At 38.8% G+C, this 13529-nt stretch overlaps 1 protein-coding gene across 5 annotated transcripts; it reads left to right on the plus strand.

The window, feature by feature from the left end:
• The first annotated feature begins 439 nt into the window (after positions 1-439).
• LOC103339071 (F-box family protein) lies at positions 440-12770 on the plus strand. 5 transcript variants are annotated; one of them, XR_016122800.1, is made up of 7 exons: positions 444-881; positions 1004-1177; positions 2414-2576; positions 10800-10933; positions 11999-12086; positions 12179-12244; positions 12399-12770. XR_016122800.1 is itself a non-coding variant. In XM_089043059.1 (4 exons), exons 1-4 carry the CDS (start codon positions 640-642, stop codon positions 10935-10937), a joined length of 717 nt encoding a protein of 238 aa, XP_088899185.1. In that variant the 5' UTR covers positions 443-639. The 5 variants fall into 5 exon arrangements, 1 of the variants encoding a protein (XP_088899185.1); XR_016122801.1 differs by having other exon boundaries at positions 12187-12244; XR_016122799.1 differs by having other exon boundaries at positions 445-881; positions 11999-12244.
• Positions 12771-13529: the final 759 nt, after the last annotated feature.

A 13529-nucleotide genomic window follows, 5' to 3' on the forward strand; every position in this document is an offset into this window, starting at 1 on the left:
GAGGTCAACAATGGAGGCGGTGCGTTCTGCCGGCTCCGCTATAGTCAAACTAGGGTTCGAAAGTTTAGGACATCTGGGTTGTGACTATGGATGTCTTGCGAACTGGATTGCTCAGTGCCAAAATGTCTCGCAACCTAAAGTTCTCCTGTTTTTGGCAAACTGCGAAAACAGAGAAGAAAGAGGCGCTAAAGGGTTGATACATCTGCTTTTATATGGAGGGCACTGTGGTCATTTCACGTCTCCAAGTGATTATATGAGAATACAATTTGTAGCATGATTATTTCAGCACACTATTTCTGAATTGTGATTACACCAGCTTATTTCCCTTAATTTTTTTAAATTCAAGATAATTAAAAAATAAAATAAAAAAGTTAACTCTGTTAAGTTGAGTGACAGATGTCGAAAAATTAGAAGAGGGACAGGGAGGGGACACAAAATTTGGGGGCAGCGGATCCGCTCCCCCAACTCTAACATTTTCACTGTACCCACAAGGTTTTATCCCACCGACGGAGTTGCAATCGTCTTCATTACAGTCGGCAGAGGACAGAAAATAAACAAATCGTCGGCAACAGCTTGTTTAACTGCGTAACCAGAGGCTTTTAGAATTGATAGTTGGAGTCTTTGAAACCACTAATCTCAATGTCAGCTCTCCCTGAGGAGCTATGGAGGCGAATTTTAGAAATCGGTGTTCAAAGACGCGGCTTTAGCTACAAAGACCTCTGCTGTCTATCAATCTCCTCCAGGCGCCTCCACCGATTATCCGATGAAGACTTTCTCTGGTCCCACCTCCTCTCCTCTGATTTCCCGCCTTTCTTTTCCCCTTCTTCTTCCTCAATTACCTCCGCGCATTCATCAACTTGTAAATCCCTATACAAAGTCAGGTAAATACGTATTCACATCATTTCTCTATTTTTTTCTTTCTGGATTATTTCAATTTTTTTTTTTGGTGATAATATTTTCAAGTTTTTTGAAAATGTGAAAATTGTTGGGTTCTATTTTTTAGGTATGAAAGGGATAGGGATAAGAAAATAGCGGCACATCGGAGAGCGGTGTTGAGGAAGGAGAGTCAGGTTTTAGAACGTTCTATGAGGCTCCGAGACATGGAGACCCGATTGGCTGAAGAGACTAACAAAATGCGAGCAACTCTTGCTGAGCTCTCAAATTTGAGCAATGTCAGGTAATAAATGTACTTTGTTTACGCTTTTAAAAATTCCTTTTTGATATATATGTACTTTGAATTCTGTTTGGCTTCTGAGAAACCTAAATTATTGTTACATTTCTTTGCGTGATTTGTATTATCCAGCAAATTGATGCATAAGAAGTTCATGCTAATGTGATATGACTTGTAGTATCCATTGTTCTTTTATTTTCCTGGGTTCTGCTGCACAAAACGCTGGGTCAGTAGCTTGTATAATTTACTTTGTGTTCAGCCTATCTACATGAGCAGAACCAAGGAAATCCCTGAAACCATTCTTTTCAACTTCAACAGCTACCTATGTCTTTTGGTTGGGAGATGGTTAGGAGCTTCTGGTGAGAGCTTGTAGCTCTAATAGTAGATTAGTTACCATAGACTCCAGGCTAGCCTACTCAGGCCTTGGGCCTTTTCTATACCTGAAAAAAAAAAAATTGGAACAGCTTGAGGGTCATATCCCTTGATAAGATCCACCATGCTTTGCAACACTCATTCCCAGCTGCATGACTTCGTGGATCTTGCTTGTATTAGACCTCCTTAGGTGGCTTCATAGATCTTGCATTTTACAATTATTAGCCCTCCCCAGGGGACTTCACGGATCCTGTTTCTACGGGTAGCAACCATCACTAGGGTCATCCCATTCACAACCACAACCATGAAGTCTCATAGCTCATATTATGCCTGGCTAATATTAATTGTGGTGCCTTGCTCTGGTACCAAATTATAGAAATCCTTGGTGTAGCATAACATCTTGTAAAGGAATCCCAAAAGCTCACATACTTGCCCTAGATGTTCTATTACTCTTTTATTTTAATCTTCCCTTTGGTTTGCTATCCACGTGCGGGTCAGATGTTGTATTACTTCAATGTGGGATATTAGGATCCTATCTTGATATGAGGGAGGGCTATTATTATCTATTCTCTTTTTTCTTTTTTCTTTTTTAAGCATTCAAAAATAAAAGAAGGAACTCATAAAAAAATAATAATAATAATAAAAGAAGGAAAGCACCTTTACAGGGATATGGACCTCACGCCTCATGTAAAGCTAGAAAAAAATGATAGCTGGGCATTCCAACAACATATAGCAAGTACAAAATTTTGATGCAGTTTTATAAGTTGTCCTTTTCTCTTTTTCGTCTACCTTTCCCTGGGTTTTTTTTAATTTAAAATTTTTATGGTGTGTTTTTCTCATTGTGTTTTATCACCTGATTGCTTGTTTCAGGCAAGCTTCAGTAGCATTGAATGTATGGCAGCCAGAGATCATCCGGGGTAGACAAAAACAAATAGTAGAGCAATGTGTTGTACCTGTTGAGTCTCGGTTCCATGTACTTCAAATGGAGCTCAAGCTCTGCAAGCAGCAGCTTTTAGGGTTAGAAAAGGCCCATGTAAGTCCCATAATCTTGCTTTTCATGCTCATAGATCTCAGCTCTACAAGAATGGTAGGTTTCACCTTGACCCATGTTAATAAATGATGGATTCCAAGTACGATCTCACAAGACAAAAAATTAGATTGTGGTAAATTTTTTTTGTAACCCTAACGCTTTCACATATTAACACATTGATAAAAATGTTTTGGTCATAATCAATCCATCCCAAATCTGAAACTATTAAAGAACAGCTTAGTAAGAATTCCCACACATACCCAAAAATGAATGAGGATTGTGCTTCACGAACAATATCAAAATGTAGAACACATATATGATCAAATAATTAAAAATAACCTAAGATTGTATATCCAATCTAAAACATAACTACAATAAAATATATGGCATCTCACTGTATAGCATGTGATATTTCTGCTAGTGGGTTTCCAGCACCCGTTGGCCCCTTGCTACTTGTTTTTGGCATCTATTAATCTCCATTCAATCTAGATTTAGCCTTTGATTACAGGGGCCAGTTCTCAAAGAAGAGGTCAAGAGTTTTGATCTTTGAAGGGGTTTTAAGAGTAGCTGCCTCTATGGATTTTGGTTGGAAGGAAAATTAGCTAAAACCATGGTCAGACTCCCTTGCAATCTTTGAAGGGGTTTTAAGGGTAACTGACCTGGGACTCCGAAGGCTAGGGGATGTGGATGCTGATGGTAATGTGAAAGGAGGTATGGTAACGGATGGTTCACTAGATGATGAAGGTTTTGACTGATCTTTGATGAACGGCTGCCTTTGATGAACTGGCCTTGGCACGCTGCCTTCATGATTAAGTTGCTGGGATGATCACGTTCACTTGGGTTTCTGATGTCTTTGTTGAAGCAAAAATGATGGTCCAAGGAAGAACCGCTCATTGATCATCACAATGATTATTACAACTCTAGGTTCTACCTTGACAAGGACATGAAATTTGTCATGAGTGAGGCTCATGGATTATTTTTGGGTATTACTTGACGATATAGAAGTGGTGGGAAAGATTCAAGGCTGAATGAGTGAATTAAAAATTTAGCTAGATGGGTTGAATTATTTGGTATTCCTGCCAAGTAGTTTCACTAGTGTGCCAAGGATATGGGATTTCGTTGGGTCGAACCTATAACATTGATCCCCAAACAGTGGCCTACATAAGGGAAACTATGCTAGGATATGTGTGCAAATATGTGAGGATAGATTTTACTAAGCCACTACATCCCATCATCCGGGTTGATGGGTCCTCCTAACTTAATTTTGAACATGTATGCTTAGATCATATTACTTCAGATGCAGAACCTTCGAGCATGAGCTTGAATATTATATGGTGATATGGGATGAGATAAAGATAATACCAGAAATCTGCTAGTGTTAATATGGTCCACCTTGCTAGAATTGGCTTAGGGCTTACGCAAAACCATTTTGGCCTTAGAGCTCGTGTGTCAAATGGTGAATATTTGAAGAATCATGATCTTATGGAGACGAGAGGTCTTAAGTGGTGAATATTTGAAGAATCATGATGTTATGGAGGTGAAAGATCTTAAATGGTGAATATTTGAAGAATCATGATCTTATGGAAAAGAGTGTTTTTTGGTGCCCAAGCTTTTGAGAAAGGTCTTGAATGGAAAATTGGAGTTGGAGACCTGTCAAATTTTGGACAGTTGAGTGGAGTGGCATTGGTCTTATAGAGCGGTATGCTCTGCATCCTTTGGATCAATCCCAAAAGATTGACCTAGTGCTTGATTTCCTACAGGAGAATGGATGGAATTTTGAAGTTGTGTAATGTTTTGCATGTTGAAGTCATTCAGAGAATTTTGGGTATCTACGTGGCTATATTGGAAGTGTTATGGATAAAACAATCTAGGTTGGTTCTCAGTTGGTTCTACGTACCCTGTCTATGTTAAAAATGATTATGATTCTCAGTTGAGATGGGGCTTTATTTGGATGGCTAACCTGTAATAACCCGATCCTAAATTAATATTTATTTATTAATTTATTCAAGTAAAAGACGAATTTACCTTGGGAATATTTTAATGGTTTAAAAGGTTGACTTTTTGTTGGGAAGGAATTTAGGGATTGTAGTTGTACCGTTGCGTAGAGCACGTCGAGATGAGTCCGTAGACATGTAGTGGGCTCAAATCGGAGTTATAAAAAAGAAGTTACAATCAAAAGAAGCTCAGTGGCACAACTGTAATTTTTGCAAAGTCACATTTTTTAAAAGCCGGCAGCTCCCTCTCTTACCTCACAACACTCTTCTCAAACCAGAAAAATCCTGTTTTTTTTTTTTTCACGCAACCACCACTTACTGGCCAATTTCTGGCTTCGTCCGACGTCGGTTTGCTATGCTTCCTTCACGAAAGTTGCTCTCCTCCTTCTACCCTACAAAACCCATATGATATCTACCCTTGAAACCCTAAGAATTCTCCAGATTTTGGATGTGAAGATTGATGAGAAATCTGCCAGATTTTTGTCAAAACTTTATGGAGTTTGTTTGTGTGATTCCGGCCACCAAATCTTGCGATCTCCTCTCAATGTGTTCTAGCTGTTGGTTAGGTTATTTAGGAACAATTTCTGCGTTTTGAAACGAAAATAAGTAATAAAAGTTTGGCTAGTCTTGGCCTCCAATTCTGGCCACTTCCGTCGACTTTTTGGGGTAGATCCAAGAACAAAAGTTGATCCACTCTATGTACTGATCATGTAGGTATAAGTCTTCACCGGCGGTTTGGAGATTTTTCGATTGCCGGAATCGCTTTGGACACCCACGCGTTGCCGGCGTGTGGGTCACGTTTTGGCCGGTCCTTGAATCCTAAAATACTCCTCACGTCATCCCGAGCACGACGGTATGCTTGGATTTGATTTTGATTATTGTTTGATAGTCGATCGGATATCGCATATTAGGCGTCTATCCAAGTTCGATATGTTCGGACAGTTGGATCGACTTCATTTTCAATTATGTTGATCTCGGCACTTCTAGGATCATGTAGGAATTCGCGGATTGAGAATCGGAGTCTTGGAGACTTCGATTCAATATTTCAAAGTTTAGGTTAAACGGTACTCGTCCGATCGTGACCAATCCGACGGTTCTATTCAGACCAAACTTGTAGGGCATGTTTAGTAAAGTGTGTTGAACCATAGAAACTCTCGGATTAGTAATCGAAGGTCGTCGACCCCACGGGGTATCGGGTTGACCAAAATGGAAATTTAATCGCTTAATTAATCTTGGGTCTTTTCAGACCATTCCACCTATCAGAAATGTTGAAAATGGGCCTAGGAACTTTCTTAAGTTATGTACACGAACTTTTGAGGCCGGGGGTTAGAGTTTTGATTAAATATCTGTGGTTGGGCTATGTTATTAAATGTTTTTAATTGCTTAAATAGGTGCTCGAACTTCACTGAACCCGTAGGAAGGACCCTTAAAGGGTCAAGCTCGCTTGGACGCTCATTGAGTGGACAATTGTTTTCTAAATAGTTTTAAGAAATTCAACTGTGGTTAAACAATAACTAAAATCATATCCAAGCATACCGTCGTGCTCGGGACGACATGAGGATTATTTTAGGACTCAAGGACTGGCCAAAAAGTGGCCTGCGCGCCGCTACACACGCCGGCAGCACGTGGATGTCCAAAGGGATTCCGGCGATTGGAAAATCGCCAAACCGCCGGTGAAGACTTATACCTACATGATCAGCACATAGTGGAGCAACTTTTGTTCTTGGACCTATCCCAAAAAGTTGATGGAAGTGGCTGGAATCAAAGGCCGAAATTGGCCAAACTTCTATCGCTTATTTTCTGTCCAAAACGCAGAAATTGTTCGTAAATAACCCAACCAACAGCTAGAACACATTGAGAGGATAGAAAAGCATATCTAGATCGCAAGTTTTGGTGGCCAGAATCGTACAAACGAACTCTGGAAAGTTTTGACAAAAATCTGGCAGATTTTTCGTCAATCTTCACATCCAAAATCTGGAGAATTCTTAGGCTTTGAAGGGTATATATCATATGGGTTTTGTAGAGGAGTAGGAGAGCAACTTTTGTGAAGGAAGCGCCACCAACCGACGTCAGGCGGAGCCAGGAAGTGGCGGTTGTGCGAAAGAAAAAAATTGGATTTTTCTGGTTTGAGGACAGTCGTGAGGTAGGAGAGAGAGCTGCCAGCTTTTAAAAAATCTGACTTTGCAAAAATTACGGTTGTGCCATTGAACTTCTTTTGATCTCAACTTCTTCGTTATAACTCCGATTTGAGCCCACTACATGTCTACTGACTCATCTCGACGTGCTCTATGCAACAGTACAACTAATATCCCCAAATTCATTCCCAAACAAAAAGTCAACTTTTAAACCATTAAAATATTATCGAGGGAAATTCATTTTTTACTTGAATAAATTAAATATTAGTCTACCCCCCTTATAAAAATTTCATCCTCAAAATTTCATACATGTCACTCGAAGAGATAAGGGTACTAGGCCCGCATCTGTTGCTCGGGTTTCCAAGTGGCCTTCTCCATAGTGTGACTCCTTCATAGAACTTTCAGAAGTGGGATCTCTCTAGAGCGTAGTACTTGTATCTTCCAATCCAAAATCTGAATGGGATGCTCTACATAACTCAAATTATTCTTCAACTCTATCGGTTGTGACTCTAGAACATGAGAAGGATTTGAAATATACTTTCGGAGCATAGAGACGTGAAATATGTCATGTAACCGAGAAAGTTTTGAAGGCAAAGCAAGTCTGTAGGCTATTGGGCCCACACGCTCCAAAATCTCTTATGGCCTGATGTAACAAGGGCTTAACTTTCCCTGCTTCCCGAATCTCACCACACCTTTCCAAGGTGACAACTTTAGGAACACCTAGTCACCAACTTCAAACTAAAGATCCTTCCTATTGTTGGCATAACTCTTTTGTCGGTCCTGGGCTGCCTTGAGTCTTTCTCCGATGAGTTTAACTTTCTCCTTTGTTACTTCAATGTCTTTAAATACTTCCAATCTTTGCTCACCCACTTCATCCCAATAAATTGGAGTTCTACACTGCCTTCCATACAAGGCATCGGAGGGCGACATCCCGATGCTTGATTGATGACTATTATTATATGCAAACTCCATGAGAGGTAGTTTATCATCCCAATCTCCTCGAAACTGTAATGCACAAGCTCTTAGCATATCCTCCAAGGTTTGAATCGTTCTTTCCAACTGTCCATCAGTTTGGGGATGAAATGCAGTACTGAACCACACTTAGAGTCCCAAAAGCTTCATGTAAATTTGTCCAAAAATGGGACGTAACCGAGGACCTCTGTCTGACACAATAGATACTGGTACCCCATGTAATCTTACAATTTCAGCTATAAAAATTTTGGCCAATTTATTCAGAGTATAAGTCGCTTTCACTGGTAGAAAATGAGCAGACTTGGTGAGTCGATTCACTATTACTCACACTCCATCATGATTGCTTCATGTTTGAGGAAGTTTGAACATAAAGTCCATAGTAATGTGCTCCCACTTCCACTTAGGGATCGGAAGTGGTTGCAGTAACCTAGATGGTTTCTACTGTCCTGCCTTGACTTGTTGACAAATCAAACATTTACTTACATACTCTGCTATTTCCTTCTTCATAAAAGGTCACCAATAATGCTCCCTTAGAGTACGGTACATTTTCGTGCTGCCATGATGCATAGCGAAGGTCGAACACTGGGCCTCCTAAAAAATTTCCCTCTTTAGTGCTTCATCCCCAGGAACATGACAATCTTGTGCCCACCATTAAGGCTCCATTAATCCTCACCGAATAATCTGTTCTTGTACCGTTCTCAACTTCCAATCTTAACGTGCAGATTAATGGATCTTGCATTTGGGCTTCGATAACGTTCAACCAACATCGGTCTTACATAGAGAGTAGCAAGTAAAGCTCCCTAATAATCCAAACTTAACCCAACTCTCGACTTCCTCGACTTCACCAACAAAGGGCAATTTGTTCAAGACCTACCAGGTGTCGGACACGCACAGGGTTCGGCTCAAATTCCAAAGTGGAATTTGGGTCAGGTCCTGTCATAACCTCCCTCAAAATTATAGACCTGCCTATGGACTCTGTCATGGGAATGGGAAACTCGTGACTGTTAGAGGACTTGCCAATGATCCTGCACGCTGTCAATACTATTGTGAGTCTGCGTTAGATATATGGGATTCTCTTGGGGTGAATTCATACTTATGCAGTCACCCCAATCCACCTTGTGAGATTGGTTATTCATTAATTTGGAAATCACAGGAAATGTCAGAGGGAGATGCCTTGGAACCTTATCGTCTCCTTTGCCTTGTGGCATATTTGGAACCACAGATGCAAGGGTGTCTTTGAACCTGATCAACATAGGTTTCTAGTAATGGCAGTACTGTAATATACAGTTTGCCTGTGATTGGTTTGTTGCTAGTAACTTAATAAGGCAAAGAGGACATCTCGATTTGTTGGCAGTTCCCTCCCAAATTTTGGTTTAAGCTATGTACTGATGGGTTTAGATGTGCGGAGAAAGGTTTAATTGGGGCTGGTGATTAATAATAATGGTTAATGAGCAAGTGGTTTCTCGGCCGATCTAGGTTCTGGTACAGTGTTACAAGCTGAGTTGTGGGTTACTTTTTATTGGTCTGGAGATTGCTGCGCAGAATGATTATTTTCCCCTCATCATTGGGTTGGATTCTAAAGGCGTTGTTGGGTGGCTGCCTCAAGTTGTGATCTTTTACAACCTTTCTTCTGATTTACTGCTGCCAGTTGTCAATGCTAAAAGGAACTGGCAGGTGTGAAGGACACTTACCTCGCCTTGTCTAACCATTAACCACCCAGAATTCCTTAAGTACCACAAAGTCAACCTAAAATCATGAAATGATAAGCCAAACATTAATACAATGGCTACTTCTTTAAATGCATCATCATACTCTGACCAGATTGTATTGTCCACTCTTAATTCTGACAGATTATGAATTTTTCCTCTCACGGGAGTATCTCAAAATCATGTCAAGTATGACTATGACAGTTATAATTTATTTTCTGTCATAGGAGTATTGTAAAACCACAGAAGCTTTCAGATGATTAGAAAACTAGCACAGCTTCTATCTTACAGATTTTAAAGTCCTAAAGAAACTCCTATACAACTAAATGCCTAAAGACTGGATCTAGAATCTGGAATCCAATTGAGCAGCCCATTCATGAGCTTTATGGTCTTACCAAGTAAGTTGGTCATAAATATTTTCGTAACCTTCGTTCAATATCTTAGCTCCGTGCACACCAAATCCTTAGGAAGTTTAAAGCCACTTTATCAGTATTATGGTCTAATAGATTATGCAGACCGGGTGTGTAGTGTCTCAAATATTGCCAGAGTACTGGCCTTCACAAGCTTATAGGTTGCATAGGCTGTGGAATAATTTCTGTTCAAAACACTCGTCCAATCTCAAGTTATAGGTTTTTAGAGAATGCATATGAAGAACCGATTCCGAATGCCTCAATTTAATACAGCTTATCTTAGTAAAATCTTCAGATTCCTTTAGTTAACTATGATGCAAATAATAAAAGTTCAGGTTAAAAGGGTAAAAAAGTAACAAATCTAAAAAATTTGTTCTGTCTACCATCTCTTGAATGGAAGAAGAGAGGCATGCATAGACTTAACATGATAATAAATTACTATATAGGTAAACATGAATTTAACATGGGTGGTACAATTTATAGTGAACCACAAGTTTAAGGGCTTGTCAATTTGAAGTAGGAAAAAGATATCGATGAATGCAGAACAGAAAAAACCTCGTGGTGTACAGGGAGCGTGTGCCAAGAGCTACTATCTCATAATGATAAAACCCAACTTTGAAACCTACATGTATAATATCTAAGACGTGAACCTTGAAAGATCAATAACAATTGAATTCTAGTAGGAATTACATGAACTTTAATTCCTCTCATTCATGGTTCTCAGACATACATTTATTGTAGCCTTCTCCAATCATAACATTCTCTAGGGTTTTCCTCTATATGACCTGAAAAATATTATACCAAATGCCCAAATATAATCTAATTTATCGAGACCTTAATAACTTAATTATTTTGTCAGGCATTTATGAAGTATACTTGCAAAGTAAATGTTTAAATTTTAAATTTTAACAGAATGGGCTCTTATAATCATGCAACACTGGCATCTGCTTGAGTTTGTTCAATAATTATAGAAGTATGCTTTTGTTGTCTTTCACATTTCTCGTGTCAGATGGATGAGAAACGAAGGCTTGCTTTGGTGGAAGAAGAGTTGCAATCAATGAGATATCACCCTTTAAGAGACCAAAAGTCAATTAATGGCGGGGAGGTTGAATTTAACATCAAGAGAAAAAAGTTGAAAAAAATGTAAGGGTCAAAGTTCTGCTTTTGGTTCTTTCAAATATCTTTCCTGTTGACCTTTAAAGCCTCTTTTTTGTTCTTTAAAAATAAAATTATGTCTACTTTGTGTCTTCATATAGTTAAGTAAAGTTATGCATGATTACTAGACTGCATCTGTTCCATCTACCACACATAAAAAGGCAAATCCTCTAGAACTACAAGTCTGCTAATAAAAATATGCATATAATAGAGTACAGTCCCATGGTAAATTGGCTGTCAAATCGTTAAATGATGTTTTTTTTCCCTATGAATTTTGATGTTTGTAGCAGGCGTTCTTTATGTTATGTTTTGCTTTCATATGTATCCAATTCCCTAAACTCATTTCCAGAATTTAATCTCCAGTGTACTTCACCTGAATTATTTATTCATTTTGATATAATATTTATGGTTTTCTGCTTCTGTTGGTGACAACCAGTATTAAAGGATTAGGATTGATCTTGGAAGTAGTTGAGTATTTTTGGAAATTTCTGAATGTTGGGGCTTAAAGGTTGCAGTATTCCCTTTGGTATGAATACCAAAATAATATGACTATATTAAATGATCTGAATGCAGAGTAGTTGTAGGATGACTAGGATCCACAATGAAGAAATTGTTTTAATTGTTGTATCCTCTATTGTTCTTGTCAATGCTTAATCAAGGGACTTAATTTCCCTTTATATGAATTGTAATTTTGATGTCTGCATGGAGCACCAGCTTTGAAAAGGTAGGAAGTCAGATAGGGTTGCCTACACCTACATTTAATGTCCCAAAATTCAGTCATTGTAACCTTAAGCAAATAATAATATTTGCGATGGGTCATTGTTTTTCCAACTTCGCTCACTCCTTAGGATCATCTTAGCTGTTTTTGTTGATTTGTATGTGTAGTTTATGTGAGAAACATTGTCTTCCTGTTTAACTTTCCTTAGTATACATATGGGACGCCCCAAAAAGGATCAAAACTTTGGGCAGTTTCCAAAATAATCTGTCTCATTCTATGAATTTTCTGATGGAAAACAAATACTAACACCTGAAGTTGTTCGGTTCATTGTCCAGGGAGAGAACCTTAGATGGGAGATTTCCTTAATCAACTGACTGCATGGCATGCTTCTTGTGTCAGTAATGCCATCCATTTCTGCTACTGGTATGTGCTATGGTCAAGGTTTATTTCAATGACGAGTGCATAGAATGCTTCATGATGAGTGACTGAACTGGTTGACGGGTGGCTCTGATTAGCGTTGCAGCAGGAGAATTCATATTGTATAACTAATTGATGAGGATTTCTTGGGAAGAAAACATATGGTAAATATCTGGCACTAGTTCTCTATTTACCTTCCTATGACCTTTTACTTGTGCGATTTTCTCATCAATACACCTTGAATTTTTGAGATGCAAGATGCAAGACCTTGTATTTTAAGTGGTCCATTTTAATGATGTCTAATAATTTTTATTTCAGTGAATATTACCATTCAGCTCAAAAGAGGGGGAGAGTTGGATACCAAGGAATGCCAAACTTCTAGAGAATAAATGCTGAAATATGCAATTGAAGTGAGCTGAATTCTCTGCGATGGCCTGAGCCTCCTTCAACAGTTCCTTGTTTCAAGATAGTTATATCTAGGCATGGTATGGTCCGGTTCAGCTAGGTTCTCAGCCAAAACCGGAATCAAAATTGATACTGTTCATCTGGTTCGGTCTGGTTTGGGTTTTAAGTAAAATGCCAAAGAAAATCGGACCAACCTAGATCGGTTTAGGTTCGGTTCTGTTCCAGTTTTCATGGTTTGGACTGGCTCTTTAGCCTAATTGATATTTTTACAAAAAGTAGAGCAAATCGACGAATCTGTACAGCAAAAACCAGATCTGAACCTTCTCAGCCAATAGATACTTGAAAAAAAAAAGGAAAAGACTATCCAGCAAACTATCCTTTGAAACCAGAAACAAATATTGACATTACAAGATTTATAATAAAAATGAGAATCTAAAGAACACTAAAAGACCAAAACAAATCGATGCATAAAAGGAGTAAGAAACAGAAAAAGAAATCAGATAGAGAGGAGAGGAGAGGAGAGGAAGAGGAGAAGAAGGAAAGGAAAAGAAAAAAAAAAGTGGAGAAGTAGAGGCTAGGTTTTCTTCAAAAGAGAGAGAGAGAAGGCACCTGACGGTTAGGGTTGAGAAATGAGAAAAGAAGAAAAGAAGAAAAGAAAGAGGAAGAGGAGGAAGATTCAAAAAAGAAAAAAAGAGGGGAAGATAATGGAAGAACGGGAGAGGAAATAGGCATGCGGCTAGGGTTTGGATTTTGGCTGAGGTAGTATTAAATATTAATTAAAAAAATAAGATGTTGGGCTTGAGGTATAATTGATAGGTTCAAGCCCAATTCCTTGAGCTTCATGTTTCAAACGGAAGGTTGAGGTAAAATAAAGCTCACTGCATATATAAAAATAAATAAATAATAAGTATATTCAAGAAGGCCCGGTTTGCCCTGATTCGGCTTTGGAGGCATGGAATTGGAATCAAAATCGATCCGGGATTTTGGGATTTTTTATCGGTTGACTTTTTGGTCAACCTGATTTTTTCCCCATTTTTTCCAGTG

The sequence above is a fragment of the Prunus mume genome, linkage group LG8 (genome assembly GCF_029339155.1).
Source record: "Prunus mume cultivar Tortuosa linkage group LG8, ASM2933915v1, whole genome shotgun sequence".
Classification (NCBI taxonomy): domain Eukaryota; kingdom Viridiplantae; phylum Streptophyta; class Magnoliopsida; order Rosales; family Rosaceae; genus Prunus; species Prunus mume.

Excerpts from the sequence above, each read along its gene's own strand:
- LOC103339071 (XM_089043059.1), top strand. The coding sequence starts at position 640 with ATGTCAGCTCTCCCTGAGGAGCTATGGAGGCGAATTTTAGAAATCGGT. Across the intron at positions 882-1,003 it reads AAATCCCTATACAAAGTCAG|GTATGAAAGGGATAGGGATA; the intron begins GTAAATACGTAT and ends TCTATTTTTTAG. Across the intron at positions 1,178-2,413 it reads TCAAATTTGAGCAATGTCAG|GCAAGCTTCAGTAGCATTGA; the intron begins GTAATAAATGTA and ends TGCTTGTTTCAG.